General features: G+C 35.3%; 1 protein-coding gene across 10 annotated transcripts in view; it reads right to left on the bottom strand.

Annotated features, from left to right (window-relative positions):
- The window catches only part of Camta (Calmodulin-binding transcription activator), a 1,741,786-nt gene that overhangs the window by 1,216,870 nt on the left and 501,069 nt on the right, over positions 1 to 23,847 (bottom strand). For all 10 annotated transcript variants that reach the window (XM_069821663.1, XM_069821692.1, XM_069821654.1 and 7 more), the window contains one exon: positions 4,145 to 4,609. In XM_069821663.1, the coding sequence (XP_069677764.1) occupies positions 4,145 to 4,609 (465 nt within the window). The remainder of the gene's footprint in view (positions 1 to 4,144; positions 4,610 to 23,847) is intronic.

The raw sequence follows: 23,847 nt of genomic DNA, 5'->3' as shown, positions 1-23,847 counted from the left end.
AATAATTTTATTAATTTAATTATTCACAGGTTTTTTGAGATAAAGTCATAAAACTTGGGAGATGCATTAGGAATAAGATTTTCTTTAATACGAATGAAATTCGCATGAATTTAATTTGTTGCATTCGAATATAAAACTATTTATTTTTTTTCAATGAGGTGTTTTTATGAGATGCCTTAATATTATTCGGATTAGTCTTTAAGGTATTAAAATATGGTTATTCAGGTTTACAATGGCGTCTGTTTAGTTTCGATGACACTTCATATAGCGTGTCTAGAATATTTTAAATTATGGGTAACATGTAACTGCCACCCATTTTTCAGTCATCCGTATGAATAAAATATTTTAATTTATTTTCATAATAACATTATTATATTAAAAGTCCAAAAAAATTCATGACATCGCTGACATATTCTTAAAATTTTGCATGGAATGACCCAGCTTAATCCTTAAGGATGATGATGATGATGGTGATTATTATTATTATTATTATTATTATTATTACTGACCACTAAGTATGTGTTTCTATAATTCTTCTGTACGTGCATGAATATTGATATTTTTAGATCTTCACCCTAGAAGGATAAAATTATTAGGTTTTATCTCAATTTTTATCTTCTTAATCTTTAGATGAGGGTAACTATTTATTAGTTATTCATTTAATAATGATATTTTAGAAAAACTGATTCAATATTATGTGCCAACGAACTGTTAAACACCAGGAACTAACATGTCTTAAATCATAGCCAGGAAGAGAAAGATCACATAAGTAAATGTAAGGAAGTCAGTTACCTAATGGGGTTTGAAATATCTCGTGCTCTAAAGCCTTTTAATAGAACAGAATTTCTCAAAAGAGTAATGATTAAAATAGCTTAAATAACTTGTCCATAAGAAGTTTTTAATTTTGAAAAACTACGAATTTCTCGACCAAGTATCGAGAGAAGAATTTAGAAAATTCCTGATTACATTCAAGAGGAAAGTTAAATAAAGAAGCAAGAAAAATCGTATATTATTCACTGGCTTTTGATGACAGCAGTGACATTACTGATACAGCAAGGCTTGAGATTTTTATCCGCGGGAATGATCAAGATGTTAGTACAGGAACCACCACTGGTTGTAGTTTTCACGCCAAGTACCTTTCCTCCGTCTCCTTACTTCATACGCTGTCTGTCGCATGTATAGTCCGGGTCAGCTTTCTTCATACCCTAAGGGTGAAACCTAACCATTTTTCTCCCATTACTACATATGCTAGTGGATTGTGATGATTTTATAATTTGCAGGTTGAATTTTCTTTTGCCAACTTTGTTTCGAATTTCGATACTGACAAATACTACAAATGGTAGTGATTTTGTAACTAGTATGTTGGCAGCTGAGACAAATATCGACAATATTTCTCGGTACTGGAGTTCCATGAAATTGAAATTGTACTAGATTTCTGAGCCTGTTACTGGAAACTAGTGAAATTTGAACATACTAATAATTAATTAATATCAGTATTAATATTAATACATAAGAGTTATTTTATGTGTTATAATTCAAACTATAGTCAGGTAAATTTTCGGAGTTAGTAGCTACTAATAATTTTATGTGGTCAAACAAAATACATTTTGAGGTTAGGTCTCGTGAGTCAGTTGTTCAGTCAAACCAATGACTTTCATATTGCCAGACAAAATACTTGACATTTTGATCCCTTTCTCGGATAGTTTGCCAACGAAAATATGTTACAAATTATTGAATTATTTAGAATAACCATCCAACATAAAGTACGGTAAGTAAATAAGTCATTTAGTACGAAGGATCGTGTGATATCTGGTAACAGTTGGCAACACTGACAAGACGGCAATATTTGCTGTGTAGGAACTGTTCTTACATGACCCTCACTATAATCACTGCAGTTCGAGTTTTGGTCACCGTTGGTCTAGAGTTATGTAGACCATTATTAGTTATGTAATATAAAAACCAAGAAGGGACAGTTTTAACTTACACTGCGTAATGAAGGTGCACAGCGACTTTTTTGCTCTCTTTGTATAATGCTGATTTCAGTTCAATATAAATCTTACTTGAGCAAAGTTCGAGTGATTTGAAAAGTGATCTAACTTTGGAATAACCTTTTATTAGACAGAGTAGAGAGAACGAACACACTATCAACTCAAATTAAGAAATAAGAATGTTCAATTTTTATGCCTCTAAATATTATAACTTCATTATCATCACAGATACACTTTGAGAAGAAATTCTCACTTATCCGAATTACTGGCATCTCATACAACTTTAAGCTGATCAACTTTGGTTTCTTCTTTTTTTAAGCTATCAAATATTCATTAAACTCCTTTCTTGCGAGTCTCCCTTTATGGAACCTGTGTTTCTTATAAAACTTGATGAATATTTTAATGCCGGCTGCATGAGAATAGCAAGTGGTTTAAATTGTATCGAGCGAGAGCGCAATTCAGCGGGGGGCCGTTGTCACTTGTCACAAACTCTCGCTTATTAGCTACAGCGCTGGGGAGGGACCACGGTCATAATATCAAAATACTTTCAGTTACTTCGCAACTTGCCGCAGACCAAACTCCTTTCACGCAATTCTGCAAATTAAATTGAACGTTTCATTATCATCATTATTACGAAGGCAAAGTATATAAAAGTTACAGCTTCTCAAAGGTTCGATCTACTTTCGTCTTCAAATGAAAAACGGGTTAGCAGTGTATCATAATTGTAGGTAAAGTGACCAGATATACTCTTTTTAAGAGTATTATATTCTTTTAGTGGTTTATATCGTCGTTGTTCCAGGAACAACTCCTAGGTAACATATTTATCGATTTTTAGATTTTTGCTCTATTAAATAACTTAAATAGTGATACAGCAAATAATAAAATCTCCTATATGTAATTATATTTCTTTGTTTCGAAAATGTAAGAATTCACAGTCTCCTATACGGCTGCCATAGGATGAATAAATGTGTTTTCTCTTCCTACTGAAAAATTTCATATTTTGCACATAGGAGTCTAAATATTAATTACAAGTCTAGATGTTAATATCCCTACTAAGCCAATTATGTAAGATCAATTTTAGAGCATTTTAAGGGAATTTTTTAAAAATATTTTTAGTTCATAAATGCATTATTTTTAGGACATTTTTTCATGATTTATAGGTCATCAAAAACCTAGCCTTAATCGTCAGGTAAAGAATTTTTTCTACGATAGTGCGTAAAGTTGCATTTTACTCCTTGTTATCATTGCGTAAAGTGTGCCTTTAAAATCAGTAGTGCGTAAAAATGTAAGTAATCACTACACGCACTGCCAAAAAAAAAAAAAAAAAAAAAACGATATTCTATGTACAAACTTCATTCAGTAAGGAATTAGTGCATTACCTTGATCTTTCACGATGTAAATATTACACATAATATAAATAAGTTCACAAATTTAACATTAATATCTAAGTTTTGGCCCATATTATTCTGAAGTTACATAATGTAGCACTCATTGCTTGCACTGTTTCAAGAATCTGAAGTAACTTCACTTTTCATCAGTCTAATAGGCTATGATTCCATGGTTACTTATTTCTTCATGGTTCTGAGATGAGAAAATTAATTCACAAACGAGTCCCGAATGCTGTATTAAAAACCAATAACTTACTAATAATCACTTCATTTTCTATTTCTAATACTTGAAAATCGGACATTGTACAAATTATTCACAATGCACTCGAAATTACCGCAATCAGACTTAGCATTGTTGATTATGGCCGGTTTAGATGGCCATGAAATCGTAAGCATGAATCAAACAGGATGTCATTCTTAAATATTGATTTATTTAATGATTCTGAGTTTAGACGGCCATGAAACTGTGATATTATAACTTATGACCTCTTCATCTTGTTGTAAATTTATAATATCGTAGAAGAAACATTATATGATACACATTCGTAAAGTTATCGTTTTGGCCCTCGTGTATTTCTGAAACTCTGTTTCGCCACGTTTCACAATCTTTACGAACTTGCATCATACATAAGTATTTTAAAAAGGTTATTTAACGAAGCTTCCTCACTGCAAGGTTCCAGTTCAAATTATCTTCTTCTGAGCTCTCTAGTTACATAAGAAAGTGGAGGCATGCTCCTCAAGGCAAATTCTAGTGAAGGGGGTACTCACCATTGTTCTTAGCGCCCGCTGCCCCTCCGCTGTCGCCGCCGCCGTCCAGCGTCTCGCTTTTGATGAACACACCCCGCACGGCACTATTCACAGCCGTAGCCCCTGAGCGCTCCATGCCGACGGCAACTTTCCGATTATCACTACTTCTGCTGCCGGACGAGGACGCCGCTCCATTCTCCAGCACGAGTGAAGTGGTCACTGCCTGTCCCTCCTGCACCAGGACATTGCTCCTGTCATTGGCGGCTCGCGCGTTCAGCAGGATTATGTTATTGGCAGTTCTTATGCCAGGATCCCCTACGCTGGAAGAATTTCCGAGGATTTCGTTAATGAGAGTCGAATTCTGGAGGTTGCTTGAAGTTTCAGATGTGGATCTTTGGTTACTCTCTCTTGTCGAATCTTGAAGGATTTGCTGCTGTTCTTGTCCAGATGTGATTGTCGAGATTGATGAGTTGTTTGACCCCACACCTGTAATCACAAATCAGACAACGTTAAGTATTTAATACTATTTTATACTAATGGAATCAGTAGCAATAACGAGTATTTTCTGTCTCAAGATAGATGAAACTGTTCGTCTCTGAGCTTCTTCTCTACCCAAAGACCTTTAATCTACGAGTTTTATTAAAATAGGTGCAATAGTGACCGAGCGTGCTAGCGGCGTGGTAGAGGGCTGGCCTTGCATTAGGGAGGTCCATGGTTCGATCCCCGGGGGCCAGCAATCCTAACTGAGGTTTTTCATGGTTTCCTCAGTTATTCCCAGGCAAATGCCGGGATTGTACATCCTGAAAGTCCGTCCATCGACGGCGATCCTTTCCTTAATCCTTTAATGTCTTAAATGTTTGTGTTGTATCGGAGGTGGCCCTGGCATTGAGCTGATCCTTCATCCGGGGAGGCCCTCCATGTCCTTGTGTGGTCAAAAAAGTATGTATGTCATCCATAGATTAATTCCTCCCCTGACAGGTCGCGGCCCTGTGTAATTAGAACCTAAAAGGGTGAGGTTAAACTAAGGGGAAGAAGAAGAAGATGTAATAGTGTTGGTATTTGATGGTATTCTATTGCTTCTATATCCTAGGCAATTCGTCGTGCTGCTTCGTTTTGTTCATATGGCACAATTACAATAACTTACAGACAAATTCGTAAGGCCAACAAAGAAATGGATAACCCAAGTAAAGGTAAGCGTTCACTACATCGTATCGCACTCCTGGTACGAATCGCACGCAACGGATATTTTAAGTGCAGTGCGTTCAGTGTAATGGCTCTACTTCATTGTCTCATCGGATTCTCTATCAACTGTTTAAAACATATTACGTGCTGAAAACAGACGAGTTTTGAGGTTAAGTCTATTAATCATGAGTGTTAGCGAATAAGAATTTGTAATTGTTTCATGCTTCTTAACTGAAGAGGAAGAAACGAGAGAGATATTGGTTACATAATATATAGCCTATGTAAGAAACGACTTTATTACTGTAATGGGAACGCCTCAAATTATACAATTCTTCGCAGTTTTCTACAAGCGAAATAAGTTTTCCGTCTGCCATTTTGGCGCGACACTGAACATGGCACAACATAATAGTAACAGTTGAGCAATTAAAATTGATTTATTAAAGAAGGCCATGATCGCACGCATCGGAAAAGTTGCTCATCCGAGAAACTTGGACGGATTTGCCGAGAGCCGATGCGTGCGATACGATGTAGTGAACGCTTACCTTAATTCGGTTTACAGAACCTTAAAAAGTACTTCTCTTGCTGCTGCTTTTACTAATAATTATGTTGGTGATAATGACTGTGATCATGGCAATAGTTGCCCACAGTCATAATTTATTGTTATTGTAATCAGCAACATCATCAATTATTTCCTTGTATTTCATGAACATCATTTGGTCTGACACTAAGTCATCGAACTATGACTTCGTTATCCTATGAAGAGGAAAACTGCAAGATACCCAACTCCGTGGCATTCAGTGAAAAAAACGTATCACGGAATTAGGCAACTTTACCCTATATGACTATGTCTCGTGACTAGAATATTGTACAAAATGGAAATATAAAAATTGGAAATTTATCCTTTGAAGAGATGAAAAAATTCAAATATCTTAGAGCAATAGTAACAAAAATAAATGATACTCGAGAAGAAATTAAACGCAGAATAAATATGGGAAATGCGTGTTATTATTCGGTTGAGGAACTTCTATCATCCAGCCTGCTCTCAAAAAAAGCTGAAAGTTAGAATTTATAAAACTGTTATATTACTGGTTGTTCTGTATGGTTGTGAAACTTGGACTCTCACTCTGAGAGAGGAAAATAAGTTAAGGGTGTTTGAGAATAAGGTGTTTAGAAAAATATTTGAGGGTAAGAGGGATGAAGTTACAGGAGAATGGAGAAAGTTACACAACACAGAACTGCACGCATTGTATTCAACTGACATAATTAGGAACATTAAATCCAGACGTTTGAGATGGGGAAGGCATGTAGCACGTATGGGCGAATCCAGAAATGCATATAGAATGTTAGCTGGGAGATCGGAGGGAAAAAGACCTTTGAGGAGGTTGAGACGTAAATGGGAGGATAATATTAAAATGGATTTGAGGGAGGTTGGATATGATGATAGAGACTGCATTACTCTTGCTCAGGATAGGAACCGATGGCGGACTTATGTCAGGGCAGGAATAAACCTCCGGGTTCCTTAAAAGCCATAAGTAAGTAATCAATGTACAGTTCGTAATAATGAACTTACCCGAAAGTTTTGTCTATTCCATAATTCTTAATATTGGCTTTGTTGAAATGTCGTTTAATATTGAAATGACAAGTAGAAATAAATTGGATGGGATACAGTAAACAAGCAATTCTTTCGTCTTCTTCAACAACAAAATAATGATATTCCCACTTCCTTTGGGAGTAATATTTCTTCAAGGGTTTACATTTTGCCATGTTCCAGTTATCTTCAAACTGCAGTATGCGTATTGTATACCTGCCGCCGCGAGGAAGAAGGTTGATATAGCTGAGCACAACTAGAACGCTGTAGAAAAGGTGAGTGAGGTAGAAGGGGTAGGAAGGCAGTCGCTCTGAGGAGCTACAGTTCTGGAGGTCACGGCGCGGAACTTGCCAAGGAATAAAGTTTGCAAAGATAGTAACTTGGATCTATATTATTGTGACGATAAAATTTATGTCGAAATTAGTATCGATAGATGCGTAAATACATATATTATATTCATTACTAATTGAATAAAGATCTGCATTTTTCAAAGAAAAAGAGTAATATTTCAATTATTTGAACCTTAAAAAAATTGATCCCTTAACCTTAGATATAACAGTGCGCACGATGCATATTTTCATAACGCCGATGAACGTTTCTTATTTTAGCAAGATAGTAACAGTTTTTGTCACATCAAATATCTAATGTTCTCCTCTTTCTCACAAACTAGTTCTTTCATTCTCATGGAAATAATATTTCCTCGCCTTCTTCCATTCACTTAATTCTTCAGAAGATACATTCTTTCTAAATAAGGCGCCGCTAGTGACTACATGAATGAATACAATAAAGCATGTCAACAAAACGTGCAGATACAGGTGAATTAAAGGGTGGGGGTTGAAAAGCTGCGTTCTACAAGTTCTAAATGTACTGCATTTGCCGACCGCTGGCATACACATATATTTAGGAGGGATTCGAACCCACGAACGAGAATTCAAAGCAGAGTCAAAACATCGTCGACAATAATTAGATCCATTAGATCACCTAGTAACAAGTAAAATAGAAACAAATAGAGGGGTACCAAATCCCTGTACCTAAACACTAAACTCAAGCGTCGTTTCCTCCAGTTTTAAGAACCACTTCGCTAGAAGTGGCGTAGGCTGTAATATCTGTAGTTGATAGCTTGCAATCTTCTTGAGCAACCGAACAGTAAATAAAAAAATTAAACTCTCTGCTTCGCTTGCCGACATATTTCCGCATTCTTTAAATTAAATGGGAAAACTGTGACCATCATAAAACAGGCTACCCTTGCCCCGGCACTAAAAGCGCGACATAAAACAAAATTCTGAGACAAGACTAGATAGTATTAACCCCTTTCAAGCAAAGTAGCTTTGGGACGTAGGAGGAACGTATTTTCATAGTCAAAAACTGAAGAGCTGTTTGATTTCATTATAGGAACCGCACACAGAGGACCAAACGACTTTGTTCGCTATTCAGTCGGTTTCAAATCCCATGGGGTTCAATTGCAATACATTGTGAACAAACACAAAGATGGAACAGATTCTTATTAGCATCCATGAATATAATCACATACAATGCAATGTACGAGTATGTATGGTTTATGTGTATGTATGTATGTATGTATGTATGTATGTACGTATGTACGTACATATGTATGTATAGGGACATCATTTTATTTTTACTTCAATTTTTATTGTACCTGAGTTTTTGAATGTACTTCACTCCCACCCCTTCTACTAATGAAGTTCAACCGTCCTCCACACAGATCCAAGACCGCATATACAGTCATAGTAGCCTTACGGTCATAGTAAACAGTACGTTCCAAAAATATGTTCGCGTTTTCCAATGACAAAAGAGCTTTCAATATTGAATCATTTTCGCACAGGTACTGTTGTCCATTTACCTACGTCGAATCCCGGTTTCCCCCACCCGATTTTATTCGCCAGAGAGTGGCTGGGCTGTCTTAGCTCTTTTCTGAGAACATTAATTTCTGTTAGGAATTGGACGTCTACGTAATATTATACAACTGTTTTAAATAACTTCAATAAAGGGGCCTCGTTAAGTAATTAACTGTCACGTGATTTCCTCCTTTTCTAAGACCTTACGACATAACCACTTGGACGGACAGTACATAGTATGTCTGAGTAATTTTATCTTTTCCGATTGGGCAGAAGTGAAGATTGAATTTACAGTACGTAAGGTACTCTTTTATAGAGTAGGTACAGAATTATTTCAACATGAGTTACTAGTACGAAGGACGAAACTTGTAATTGGAATTAGGTACAATAGTCTATAGTGCGATAATATGCACATTACAACTGAAGCCTTTATCAAAATGAACGGCCACCATTTAAAAAAATGTGTTTAAATATCCATATTATGAGTATTTTTCAATTTAACTTCATTCTCTATATTGTACGCTAATGTGCTGTAGGCAGTATAATATACACTGCATAATGAATACGTCCGCATGGAAAGCTCAGTTCGTGAGTAAAAACATTCATTGTTAATATTGTACTGTATTTTGATTAAACAAAAACGTAATGAAAATTATCAAACTCAAAATCGCGATATTTCCTAGTTTACGTAATGGATGAACTACTTTACTTCCCTCCTATACCTAGTAAAGTGATTTGTTTGTATATTACGCCAGTATCAACGAACTCCAGTCGTGGAAGAAGGTAGCAAACGGTGTTTCCGGTTCTTAATCGTTGATGCAAAGGTATAGCCAGGTTAATATTAGAAATGTTAGTAAAAATAAAATGATGTCCCTGTACAATGCAATGTACGAGTATGTATGATGTATGTATGTATGTATGTATGTATGTATGTATGTATGTATGTATGTATGTATGCATTTCTGGATTTTTGCCCATACGTGCTACGTGCACTGTCCATCTCAAACGTCTAGATTTAATGTTCCTAATTATGTCAGGTGAAGAATTGTTCAATGCGTGCAGTTCTGCGTTGTATAACTTTCTCCATTCTCCTGTAATTTCTTCCTCTTAGCACCAACTATTTTCCTAAGCACCTTATTCTCAAACATCCTTAACGTCTTTTCCTCTCTCAAAGTGACAGTTCAAGTTTCACAACCATATAGAACAACCGGTATTGTAACTGTTTTATAAATTCTAACTTTCAGCTTTTTTGAGAGCAGAATGGATGACAAAAGCTTCTCAACCGAATAATAACATACATTTCCCATATTTATTCTGCGTTTTAATTTTCTCCCGATTATCATTTATATTTGATACAACTGCCTCAAGATATTTGAATTTTTCCACCTCTTCAAAGGATTTAAATTTTAGTAGGTTATTTTACGACGCTTTATCAACATCTTAGGTTATTTTAGCGTCTGAATGAGATGAAGGTGATAATACCGGTGAAATGAGTCCGGGGTCCAGCACCTAAAGTTACCCAGCATTTCTCATATTGGGTTAAGGGAAAACCCCGGAAAAAACCTCAACCAGGTAACTTGCCCCGGCTGGGAATCGAACCCGGGCCACCTGGTTTCGCGACCAGACGCGCCAGCCGTTACTCCACAGATTTGTGCTCTTCAAAGGATAAATTTCCAATTTTTATACTTCCATTTTTTTGTTGCATTAGCCTAAATAAAATTTATTACTGAAAGATCTCTATTAAACAATGAAAATCAATCAAAATATTTATTTAGAAAGTACATGTGATTTAATGAAAAGTAAGCGCTCAAAAAAATATATGTTGATTATCTTTAGATAGTGCAAATAGTTAGGAAATCAACTGTTTTAATGTTTGGGAAATGACATAATGAAAATCTTATATTTATTTTCAATCAAAATATTGACAAATTAAGAACAGCAATATTAGGAAATAATTTACATTTTTCATTTATATAAATTCTAAATATCACTTGATATGAATAGATAATAAAAAGTCATATTATTATCGCTCCCTTTAATGTGGAAATTTGTCTTACTGCTTTTTTTCTCTCCAAAGTCATTTTTAGGATTTCGTCTAAGTTGAAATTCATAATAATTTCTAATTTAGTCAATATAATTACCAAACAAAGCAAATGTTTTTGCTACACTGGTAAGTTTGAGATTTAAAAACTCCTTCCTCCTAATGTCACAATCGCTGAGAGTGTCAGGAAAATTTGAAGGGCAATAAATAAATTTGGAAATGCAATACGTCTATTGCTGCAAACAAGAAACTCAAGCATTTTCATGGGGATTTTAATCTCAGATGGCAAAATTGGTTTCTGTGCCCCAATTTCTTCACGAAGCATGTGACCATCTGTATCAACAACTTGTTATTTTTCCTGTTCTAACTTGGCATTTATCAGTGCCACTTCCAGGTATACTGCGCATTTGCTTATAGTATTCTGTGGTGCGGGGTCCGATTGAGATAAATCGGTCCAATCGGCTTAAAGCCGGCCCTGGCAAGGAGAACAGGTGTACAGCTGGCGCCAGCGATTTTAGCGTGTGCCCTAGAGTATTGTACCCAGTTTGTGAGCATGTTGCTAGTGCAGCTGAGAATGATACAACGTTCTATACACGTCACATCAGCCATTTGCCAAACACAGTTGTCAGACTGACTAAGGTAAAGGTAAGATATTAGAACTTAACGTTCCCATTACTTATTTCACACGCCAAAAACGGACTGCAAAGAGAACACATAGAGATAAAGCTTCATGCCATCACGACCTCGACATTGGAATGAGGTGGTGTGGTCAGTGCCATGTTCTAACGCCTCGATGTTTACCGGAGGTTGAATGGACACCAGGACAGTCCTGGAAACGAGAAAAATCTCGCCGCTACCGAAGACTGAATTTGGGACTTTTCAATGCTTAGCCAGTTGGTCTACCAAATGAACTACCCGGGCAAACACTGTGTATAGGAATTAACATTTTTTTATAACCAATTGATTTCGAATGTAATTTTCCTGTCACTTTTCATTAAAAACGATAGAGAAATGACATTGATATCGGATTAACATTGATGTCAGTCGACTGAAATATCAAACGTGAGCTTGATTTGATATATAGTTGCATAATCACTTAATCACATTGTCAGATAATTTAGACATGGGCGAAAATTTCCTCTCATTTCCTCCCTAATTCGTGAAGTCAACTTTCAAACTCCGAGAGAAGAACAAAATTAAGAGGGTTCGGAAACAAAGAGCTCCATTCAAGAGAGATAAAATGATAGGCGGATCAAGAACCTCATTATTTTTTCTCCTCATAAAGCACTGCTACCATTTTAGAATAAAATAAAAAGACGCGGAGCTCACTCTAAAGCTAATAACCGATGCATATAGAAAGACAGTTGTATATTAGAGCAGCATAATTTTCCAGCGTCTATCTCTTTTTCTTTTCGAATGATTTATTCTTTCAGCAAGCGAGCTCGTATTTCTGTTCCAATGGTTCATTTAATAATGCAATACGATTTCATGATGATCGAGAGCAATTTAGTAGCTAAAAATATTGCTTCAAAAATAACAAAGTGTTAACATCTTAAAGTCAAAAGTACGGTAATTCTTAGTATGGAAGCGAAAATTTTAGTGAAGGAAGGGTGGAGAGGAGAAAAATTCTCTCCGGCACCGGGACTCGAACCCGGGTTTTCAGCTCTACGTGCTGACGTTTTATCCACTAAGTCACACCAAATTCCAGTTCCGATGCCGGATTGAATCCTCTCAGTTTAAAGTTAATTGTAAGTTAAACAGATATAGTAGGCCTACACACAAAACAGAAAGCAACGACAAAAAATTAAGGTCAGTATAATCTTTTATCATGGAGTCGGACCGAAGTCATGAAAACCTATGCAGAAAGAATGACAAATTAACATCTACAAAAAAAAAATTATAACAAATGCCAGATAGATAACAATTCTTAATACCGTACAATCCTAGATTCCACCTTACCCGCTGTATTCCGAGTACTGTTTTAACAAGAGAATATGTTCAGCGTGGGCAATTCTAGCATTTAAACGAGGTGCAACAATGACGTAGAATCTTAGAATCGCATGCAGGCACAAGCTTGAAAAATATTCTGTCACTGTTACACCTCGTCTAAAGGCTAGAAATGCTCGCGCTGAACATGCTTGGTTTAAACACTGCTGACTTATACCTTAACAGAAAATAGCTACAACCTTCTAAATCATATGAACAACATCCTACTGTAGTTCCGCCGCAACAATGTTACCTTTCGATTTCTATTTTCGTGATTTTCGCAACACATAGGCTACATCGTTACAATTTTATACGCATAGGTCGATATATACAGAGAGATCAGATGAAGTGTGGGCAGGAGAGATGGGGTTTTCACTGTGCGCTGCTGACACTCTCCATGATCCATGTTGGTTGTGTTCATAATGATCGTAACGAAATACAGTAGAGCGTCTCGTTTAGGCACAGTGAAAACGTAAATAAAGTGCAGGTAACGTGTGGAGGGAGGACGAGCCGTACGATAAACACGAGGGATGCACAAGGTTTTAGTTACAACATTTATGGCGAAGCATTAATTGAAATTATATTTTCCAGAAACACACAAAACAAAAGAACACAAATTGCATAACGTTATCATATACACATTTTAAAAAGCAAGCAATAATAGTAACGTTGAAATAATTCGATATAACACATAAAATTTTGCTACTTATATGATGTTGCTTTCAAGCAGCATTTTTTACCGTCATGAATTTCATCCTCTGTATTTCTAACACAATATAACCGTCTTCTGTGGCCGAATTAACAAAACTACAGTATTACTGGTCTGAAGTGATAACACTATTCCCTAAACATAATTATCTCTTCTCAAAGTTCTATTTATTTAGGTATTGTAAGGTGATATTATGTTAGTCATACAGAGAATGAAATTCACGACCGTAAAAAATGATGCTTGAAAGCAACATCATATAAGTAGCAAAATTGATTTGTTATATTAATTATTGCAACGTTACAATTGCTTGTTTGTTAAAATGTGTATATGATAACTAGGTTTCGAGACTTGGGACCCGATACAATAAGTTTACTGTGCACGTACTATAGGTTGTTGACTCGCTGCAGGTAGCGAAGGGTAGAGATGTGTTGAGGTAACAACGTTGCTATTTAGAGTAGAGTACGGTAGTATGGGGAAACACACACATATGTACATTCTGAAAGTAAATATGCATTATTGGTTTGCATTAAGTTACTTACTGTATTTAGTAAACTGTCCTTGTAAATTTTATGTTATATTATTGACTAAGACCACACCGTACAAGAGCCTGGCTCTTACATTTTTATAAATTTAATTTGTACTCACTAGCTAGCTAGTTAAATAAATAAATTACACAGTGACAATGTCAAAATAATGTGAAAAGCATTTATTCTCCTGACTTTTATAAGCATTTGTGTTTAATTATACAGTGTTAATGGTGGAAATAAATATGCAGCAATTTTAATTTCTTCATTTATCCTATTGGTCGTCTTTAGGAAGTGCAGTTACAGTACCGAATTGCAATGTACTACAAGATACATTTTCATTGCCTCAAACGTAAATCTTTTTCGCTTATCTGCCAAACACAGTTTTGTACTGTGAAAAGCTGCGCTCTACGTCGCATGACGTGATAGGAGCAAAACGAAAAAACCTAACATCATTGCAGCTTCTAAGAGACAATCCTTTATTCTCGGGTGACTTTATGTCCACTAATTTGCTGTTTATGTTACACAATGTTTCATATCCGTTATTTTTACATAAAATTGATTTCCATTTCTGTTTTACACGTTCAGTAACCGGTGTACTTAATGTCTTTTTAATTCTCTGTCATTTCCTCAATTAATTTGAGGGCTTCCGGCATATCTTGCTTCGACTTTTCTAACTGTGTAATAGTTTCAGACACAGTTTGACAATGGGTTTGTATGAAAACCAAATTATTCGTCAGAACCTTCAAATCCAGAGCGTTTTTCTTTGCGTATTTATTGGCATTCATTCTACAGTACCCCCACCCACTGTACGCTTTACCACTATACTCAGTACGCCGTTATGCGGATTTCCCACTGAACTGCTCTATTAGGTCCGAAGTCTCGAAAGTTATGCAATTTGTGTTCTTTTGTTTTGTGTGTTTTTGGAAAATATAATTTCAATTAATGCTCCACCATAAATGTTGTAACTAAAACCTTGTGCATCTCTCGTGTTTATCGTACGGCTCGTCTTCCCCCACACGTTACCTGCACTTTGTTTACGTTTTCACTGTGCCTAAACGAGACGCTCTACAGTACTATAAAATTGAAAATAACACTCTTAAAAGAAAAATAAACATGTTGCCCATTACTGAACTACTGATATTTATCAAAAGTTAGACTAAATATTTCACGAACGAGTATGGTAACTGTTAAAGAATCTGGAATTGAATCTGAATCTAAAAATTATTGTGATGTTCATAAAGATAATACCGAAACAATGAAAAACACACTATAGAATCTACGGGTGTTTGAACACAGATCTTTTTACTATAAAGGAATGAAGTGAAGCACCAAACAAAACGAGGTCCTCTGCTCAAAAGTTTAGTGTCAGACTGAAAGGAGAGAATAGGAAAAGATCTTTCTCGTTGAGTGGCGGAATTATACTCACTTGATTCCAGCCTCATTACTGTCTTTGTATCAATGTGACGCGGATGTTTCATTTGCTTCATATTTTGCAGGAAACCGTGGAGTGGCAAGAAAGTGACGCGACGCCAAGCTCAAGTCGAAGCTAAATACGTTTGGTTTTCCGAAGTAATTTCCATGGTTACTGGAGCAAAAAGCACAGTATTTCATTTCACAGGAAAGCCAACAAAACGCTAAGCCTCTTGAGGCTTTTAGAGGAGGGTGAAAGCGAGACCGCGAGTTATAAAGAGAAGAGGGCGATGATACGAGTGCAGGCTCCTGAAATATCTGAGCGCTACGCCGCGCCGCCTCTGGAAAACAACTCTTACAGTTCTTTGACGGATGGGGAAAGGAATGGAAGTCAAATGGGACAGACAGAGTATGTATCTCCTATTTTACATCCTCTGTATCTATAAAACTCTTAGAACTACATACTTTTTCATCATAAGAAGAAAGGAGTCTTTATCTAAAATGGTCCGCAAGGGTAATATAGTAGTACCGGTTAGTTCAAATTAAAATCGGCCATGGCTTATTATCAGACAGCACATTTTCGTTCCTAAACAAGTTAGGAAAGTTATCGATTAGTATATCCTGGAGTTTCATGGTTCAAACTCTATCTTTAAATGCTTATGTTTGGACGCTACGAAAGGTAAAACCTAGTTCGATACATAATAATAATAATAATAATAATAATAATAATAATAATAATAATTATTATTATTATTATTATTATTATTATTATTATTATTATTTTATTATTTATTTTATTATTTATTTATTTATTTATTTATTATTAATATTTGTGTGCTGAACAACAGCCAATGGCCAATTATAGTTCAGCACAATACACAAACAGAAGATACAAAGGTGCAAAAACAAATAAATTATATCTTAAATAAACAAAAACAAACATAAATAAAATTGAGAACAAGAACTGTAAATATTAATAATCAAAACGAAACTATACCTTAAAAGGATCTAAATTGTGCCCATGCAAATTGGCATATTTTATGCATCTACAGACTGGAGAAAGTGATTTTGAATTTCTGTTATAAATTTTTTTTTTTTTTAATCTTAAACCTTTTATAGGAATACGAAGGCTGATATTGTTTATGATAGACTCAATCAATATTACCCTTGCTAACTTTGCAAAAAAATTGATAATCAAGATTTTGACGTCTAAAATAAAGGCTACAACAATTAAAATATTTACAGGTAATCTCATAGTTAAAGTCAGAGGAATTGGGTATAAATCGAAATGCACATAAGGAAATAAATTTTCTTTAAATATTTTCTAATTTAACCGAATCAGTTGAAGTAATGGAATTCTAGGCTACAGATACATATTCAAGTTTAGATCGAACCAAAGTAAAGTATAGAATTAATAGAGACTCTGGAGTAGAAAAAGAATAAGTTATAGACCTTATTAAACCAAGCATTCTCATTGAATGATTATAAATATAATAATAATAATAATAATAATAATAATAATAATAATAATAATAATAATGGAGCATGAGAATTGTAAGTCAGATTGGTATTAAATTGAAATGGTCTATCCAGCTACTTTTTAACCACATAAACGCACTAACACTGCGAAACTAGCGCTCTACAAAATATCAGTGCTATATATGACAGGAAGTATAAATAGATCGATGATAATACTGAACTACTATATATAATATATATTATAGAACATAACAGTAAACATGATACACATTAACTCTATATTAACATACTATATATATATATATATACATATACATATACATATACATACAAGTGTCCCATTTATCTTGTGCACCTATTGTAACTTTTTTGTTTGGATAGATATTGGAATTTTTGTTTTTGAGCGTTATATTAGAATGAGGGGCTAACATGAGTGTGGAGATTGGATGCATGTAACTACATTATGGTACAAGATACACGTGAGTCATCAATTTTTCAAATAGGACTACATACTTTAATCATATTACATTGATTACACACATTAAGACGAGTTCAAAAGTGTATCACAATATCACATCAAAAACAACAAAACGAAACAAAAACGTACTTCCAATGTGATGTTATGCTTTGAGAGTTACAGAAGATGTTCCAAATGGTGACCATTCACATTAATGCACATTCGAAGGCGTTCCCCGAAAGACCGTATGACTGCCCGGCATGTTGAATGGGCACACAAGCCTGTCGAATTCGTTGCTACACGTCATCTGGTATTGTCAGAATGTTTTGGTACACACTATCATTTACAGTTCCCCACAGGAAGAAGTTGAGCGGCGACAGGTCCGGAGAACGTGCAGGCCACTGTACGTGGATTGTGGCGTCTACAGTTGTTGTGGTTTGTTTATATGTTTAGACAGCAAACACACAACACAACCATTGTCCCCTCTTACCTGCATTTACACATGTATTTCCATGAGGCAATTTAAGTTATAAATGTGCTTCAGTTTTCCCAATTTTCTACAACACCTTAAGAAACGGTATGATGAATTTCATACTCCTGAAAATTTATGTTTTTATCTATGGTTGTTTTTTCCAAAAACCCTTCAATTCTAAGGTCAATCCACGACAACGGTAAGTACTCAAGACTATCACGCCAAAATCAACATTTTGATGCTCTTGTTCGAGAGAATAACTTGTTTTATTACTAAATATCCGCCATGGAAATATCTATAAAATTCTCCGTAAACATCTGCAGTAACGCAAACTGGAGGAAGGTGGTCAGTTCTTGCATCGCACACTCCCCTTACAGCCTAGACTTATCAGTATGCGATTCCCATATTTTTGGACATTTGAAGAAAAGTCTGAAGGAAACCACACATTGGACGAAGCGGTGCAAAATACTCTTAAACATTGGTTCATCTCCATGCAACGCACTCCTTTTTGATACCACGACAGACTTGCCGATGGAATATGAAAGTCATTTTTATACGTATTTGAAGGGTTGATAGGAAAAACAACCCATGTCAAAAAAACACTTTTTTCAGGGGAGCGGAAAAACATTATATCTCGTTATGTAAAAGGATAAGAAACTTAAAGTATAGGTATAAATACCCCAATGCTTTATAAATATATTGCTTGTATTTTAAGCATACACAGACGCCACATGATTTTAGCTTTCCAGTACTAATATCTCATTTTTGGCTAAAACTGACATGGGTTGTTTTTCCTATCAACCCTTCATTTCTTCTATGAACTGTTGAATTAGTTACAAAGTGTTCACGATTACATACAAGGGAAATTATTTATTGAAAAAATATACTGACAAGCAATGGGCATTATTTGTAGCCTTCTGAAAATAGTCCTACACGATTCCCTAGATTTGGCATCTACTATTATTCTAATTACTCTTTTTTGTAGTAGGAATATACTGTTACTATCTGTGGAATTTCCCCTGAATATTATTCCAAAACTCACTACCGAGTGGAAGTATGCAAAGTATATTGTTTTTAAGGAATTGATATTTACTATCTTTTGCATATATATAATAGCAAAACATACTGAATTTAATTTGGGGGTAATTTCTTTAATATGATTTTTCCAATTTAACACATCGATTTTTAAGCCAGTAGTAGTAGTAGTAGTAGTAGTAGTAGTAGTAGTAGTAGTAGTAGTGGAGATGGTGGTAGTTTTGTAGTAGTGCTTATTGTAGTGGTGGTAGTGTGGTGGTGGTGTTGTAGTAGTACTGTAGTAGTGGTTATTGTAATAGTAGTGGTGGTGGTGGTAGTGGTCTTGTAGTAGTATTATAGTAGTGGTGATTGTAGTAGTGGTGGTGTTGGTGGTGGTTTCTTTTTGTAGTACAGTAGTAGTAATTATTGCAGTAGTAGTGGTGGTGGTTTTATTGTAGTACTGTAGTAGTGGTTATTGTAGTAGTAGTGGTGGTGGTGGTAGAGGTCTTGTAATAGTACTGTAGTAGTGATTATTGTAGTAGTGGTGGTGATATTGGTGGTGCTGGTGGTGGTTTTATAGTAGTGGTTATTAGTCGTAGTCGTGAAGGTGGTGGTGCTTTTATAGTAGTACTGTAGTATTGGTTATTATAGTAGTGATGGTGGTGGTGGTGATTTTGTAGTAGTATTTCAGTAGTGGTTATTGTAGTGGTGGTGGTTTTATAGTAGTACTGTAGTAGTGGTTATTGTAGTAGTAGTGATGATGGTGGTGGTGGTGGTGGTGGTGTTGGTTTTGTAGTAATACTTAAGTAGTAGTTATTGTAGTGGTGGTGGTTTTGTAGTAATGGTGGTGGTGGTGGTTTTATAGAAGTACTGTAGTAATGATTATTGTAGTGATAGTGGTGTTGGTACTTTTATAGTAGTATTGTAGTAGTGATTATTGTAGTGGTTATTGTAGTAGTGGTGGTGGTGGTGGTTTTATAATAGTACTGTAGTAGTGGTTATTGTAGTAGTAGTAATGATGGTGGTGGTGGTTTTGTAGTAATACTTAAGTAGTGGTTATTGTAGTGGTGGTGGTTTTGTAGTAATGGTGGTGGTGGTGGTGGTTTTATAGAAGTACTGTGGTAATGATTATTGTAGTGATGGTGGTGGTGGTACTTTTAATAGTAGTATTGTAGTAGTGGTTATTGTAGTAGTGATGGTTTTATAGTAGTGGTTATTGTAGTAGTGATGGTGGTGGTTATATAATAGTACTGTAGTAGTGGTTATTGAAGTAGTAGTGATGATGGTGGTGGTGGTTTTGTAGTAATACTTAAGTAGTGGTTATTGTAGTGGTGGTGGTTTTGTAGTAATGGTGGTGGTGCTGGTTTTATAGAAGTACTGTATTAATGATTATTGTAGTGATGGTGGTGGTGGTACTTTTATAGTAGTATTGTAGCAGTGGTTATTGTAGTGGTGATGGTTTTATAGTAGTGGTTATTGTAGTAGTGGTGGTGGTGGTTTTATAATAGCACTGTAGTAGTGGTTATTGTAGTAGTAGTGATGATGGTGGTGGTGGTTTTGTAGTAATACTTAAGTAGTGGTTATTGTGGTGGTTTTATAGAAGTACTGTAGTAATAATTATTGTAGTGATGGTGGTGGTGGTACTTTTATAGTAGTATTGTAGTAGTGGTTATTGTAGTAGTGATGAAGGTTTGGTGCTTTTGTAGTAATATTGCAGTAGTGATTATTGTAGTAGTGTTGGTTGTGGTGGTTTGTAGTAGAACGGTAGTAGTTGTTATTGTAGTAGTAGTGGTGGTGGTATTGCAGTTGTGATTATTGTAGTAGTGGTGGATGTGGTGGTTTTGTAGCAGTACTATTGTAGTGGTTATTGTAGAGTGGTGTGGTGGTGGTTGTCGCAGTAGTAGTGGTGGTAGTGGTAATGTTGGTAGTAGTTGTAATAGCAATGGTTGTAGCAGTAACAGCAGTATTAATAGTAGTAGTAATAGTAATAGTTATTGTTGTACGAGTAGTAGTGATGTTTATTGATGTTTGTAGTGGTAGTAGCAGTTGTAGCAGTAATAATAATTTCGTGTAAGAAATATTAATAGATATTTCATTATCATATGAAGCGCAAATTTGACTCATTTCGATACAGACATCGTGATGGAGGTGTGACAGACGTTTAAGTCACGGTTGGCGGCGTGATGGAACTGTGTATTGTCACGCCACGGGCAGAGGCCGTCTAGCAGGAAGAATATCCAGAATCAATACCCCGCTCAAGTAAGTGGCATGATGAAGGGAAATTAACCCTCCATTTCATCAACAAGAATCCATTACAGCGAGCGAAAAGTTATGAACCCCTTATTCAAATGCATTTCAAAAAATCCTCAAGTCAGTTCTATAAATGAACGAGACGTAAGAGACCACGCAGGGGTTTTTTCCTTTATTTTTTGGTGATTATATTCCTATTACTGCCAGGAAATTACGGTCATAATTACTTGTATGCGGAATGTGTTAGTAATTAATAAGTTATGCAAATGTATTGTCTGTCATATCGCGCAACAACGTATTGTTGAAGTGTTTTGCCTTAGGCGTAATATAAAGGGGCTACTAATGCTTACAAATGTCCTCGACAGACAGGAATACTTCTACTAGAGTTTGTTCAGACCTAATTACGAAGTGTTATACGTCCCAATTGGCTTTATTGCTCTATGTTTAATTTGTGGCATGCTCTCCAGAGGAAACAAAACATTATTATGTTGTCAAGCTTCTTTCTTTTTTATATCAGAGTCATATGTGCGTGTTGATGTGTATGCGTGTTCAGTGCCTTCTAAGCCTGAATCGATTGCAACAAGAATGTATCTTTTGTCTTTTCGAGAGAAGACATGTATTAATAATTAATTATATTGGAACATCATTTGTTGTTCTTCGTAAAATGATTATATAATGTAGGCCTAATTTTTTGGACAGCCATTCCTAAGAGTAGATCTTTTAACACTAAGCAAGCGTGTTAAAAATTGACTATTATGCTATAGTAAAAGTATTTTAACACTAGTGTGAAAAGTATTTAACACTGACTGACTTTCAACTGTTTGCGCCGATTGTCAGTAGTTTTCCACCAGATGTCACAAGACAGCAATCGCAACCGATCAATAAATCGGTTCAAGTAATACCAGTCCTACTTTTAAAAATGACTGTTTTGCTTGAGAAACCTACAAAAATTAAATAAACTGCTTCAACAACTACTTTATTGATAACTATATAAAACAATTGAGGGGCTGGGTGCAAGAAGGGCATTTTAGAGGATATGCCCTTTTTGAGTAAAACGCTTTACTGTGTTCTCTGATCTGTTATGAATATGACCACCAAGTTGTAGTTCAATATTATGATCACAGAGGTCAGGAGTACCCAAAATGTAAAGCCGTGCATAGATAGCAGTATTACGGTTTGAATTTTCAACATCAATTTTCTCAAAACTTGCATTTGAGAGAAGTGTCTTTCTTGCACCCAACCCCTCAATTATAGTACATTAGGCAACGAGCCTATAACGGTAGTAATTAAGAGGCGAGTATGTTTATGAAACGATCGCAAGCGTGTTTCATAATTTTCATACGAGTGTCTTAATTACCATTATAGGCAACTTTCATACGACTTTTTATGCTCGACCATATTTCTAACTTGAAATTATTCATAAGTATTCATGTTATTCTTATGTGACTGGGGTGCGGAACTGACCATGTACAATATCTCGTAAATTGTGAGATGTGCGTAGACGCGAAAGTATTGATTTTTTCCGAGGAACAAATGTCATTGACCTTGATATAAGCTAGAGAGTAAAATGAACATTAATCTTGATATAACCTTGAAATTGATTTAGACATTGAAAAACGAGATGACAAATTCAATTTATTTTAATATTATTTACAATTAACGCTAATTATTATAGTAACAGAACATAACCTTCTGCGACAGTATTGGATTTCCAGCCTCCGTGACGTTTCGCTAGTTGTCTTTCGATTGCATATCCGAGAATAATCGATACTTTCGCTTTCATATTGCTTTCTGATTGATGTAAAACCTGAAATTTAATGAATAGTTGTACTTTAATGGGGTCCATTAAAGGGCTGCTACCAGTTGTATAATTACTACAATTCGGCATGGTCGAGCATAAAGTATTTTAATACTAGTGCGAAAAGTATTCAACACTGACTGACTTTCAACTGTTTGTCAGTAGTTTACCACTAGATGTCACAAGACAGCAATCGCAACCGATCAATAAATCGGTTCAAGTAATACCAGTCCTACTTTTAAAAATGACTGTTTTGCTTAAGAAACCTACAAAAATTAAATAAACTGCTTCAACAACTACTTTATTGATAACTATATAAAACAATTAAGAATTAAATACAATTACAAAAAAAATGGAGAGACTCAGGTTTAAACCTCTTGATCTGCAGTCCAGTGCTCTACCACGGAGCTATGACTAGATCTCTGATTTTTAGGCGCTTATAAACTAACTTTAGACACCTAAAATGGACCCTGCTTTTATAAAAATAGGCACTAAAGCATAGATTTAGGCACCTAAAATACAATTTCAAGCCGCTAAAACTACTGTTTTATGCAGCTAAAATGTGATTTCTATCCACACAAACTACAGTAACTATAAAAATGTAATTAGTTAGTGAATATTAAGCATTACGGTATACAGTGACAAAAGCAGTAATAGTGAAAAAAAAATGCTGTTAAAAACTTTATTTTTCTTTAGTCTTAAATTATGAATACCTGTACGTAATACCTCATTAATCAATTTACCAATTAATTTACAATTAACATATTAGTCATAATTGGCATTGCAATAAGTTACATAACGTTTTTCTCCAATATTCTATTGTGAAACTTTGTCTTTTCTTAGACAGAACCATTTTATAAGCGAAAACACTTCTTTCCAATGATAATGAAGCAGTGGATGCATATTAAAGTCTAGCAATATTTGCCATACTCATTTCTTCAGAGAAAATTACATC

This window comes from Periplaneta americana, chromosome 1 (assembly GCF_040183065.1).
Source record: "Periplaneta americana isolate PAMFEO1 chromosome 1, P.americana_PAMFEO1_priV1, whole genome shotgun sequence".
In the NCBI taxonomy this organism is placed as follows: domain Eukaryota; kingdom Metazoa; phylum Arthropoda; class Insecta; order Blattodea; family Blattidae; genus Periplaneta; species Periplaneta americana.
Note: the sequence above shows the minus strand (reverse complement) of the source record. Positions and strands in the feature narration are given on the sequence as shown.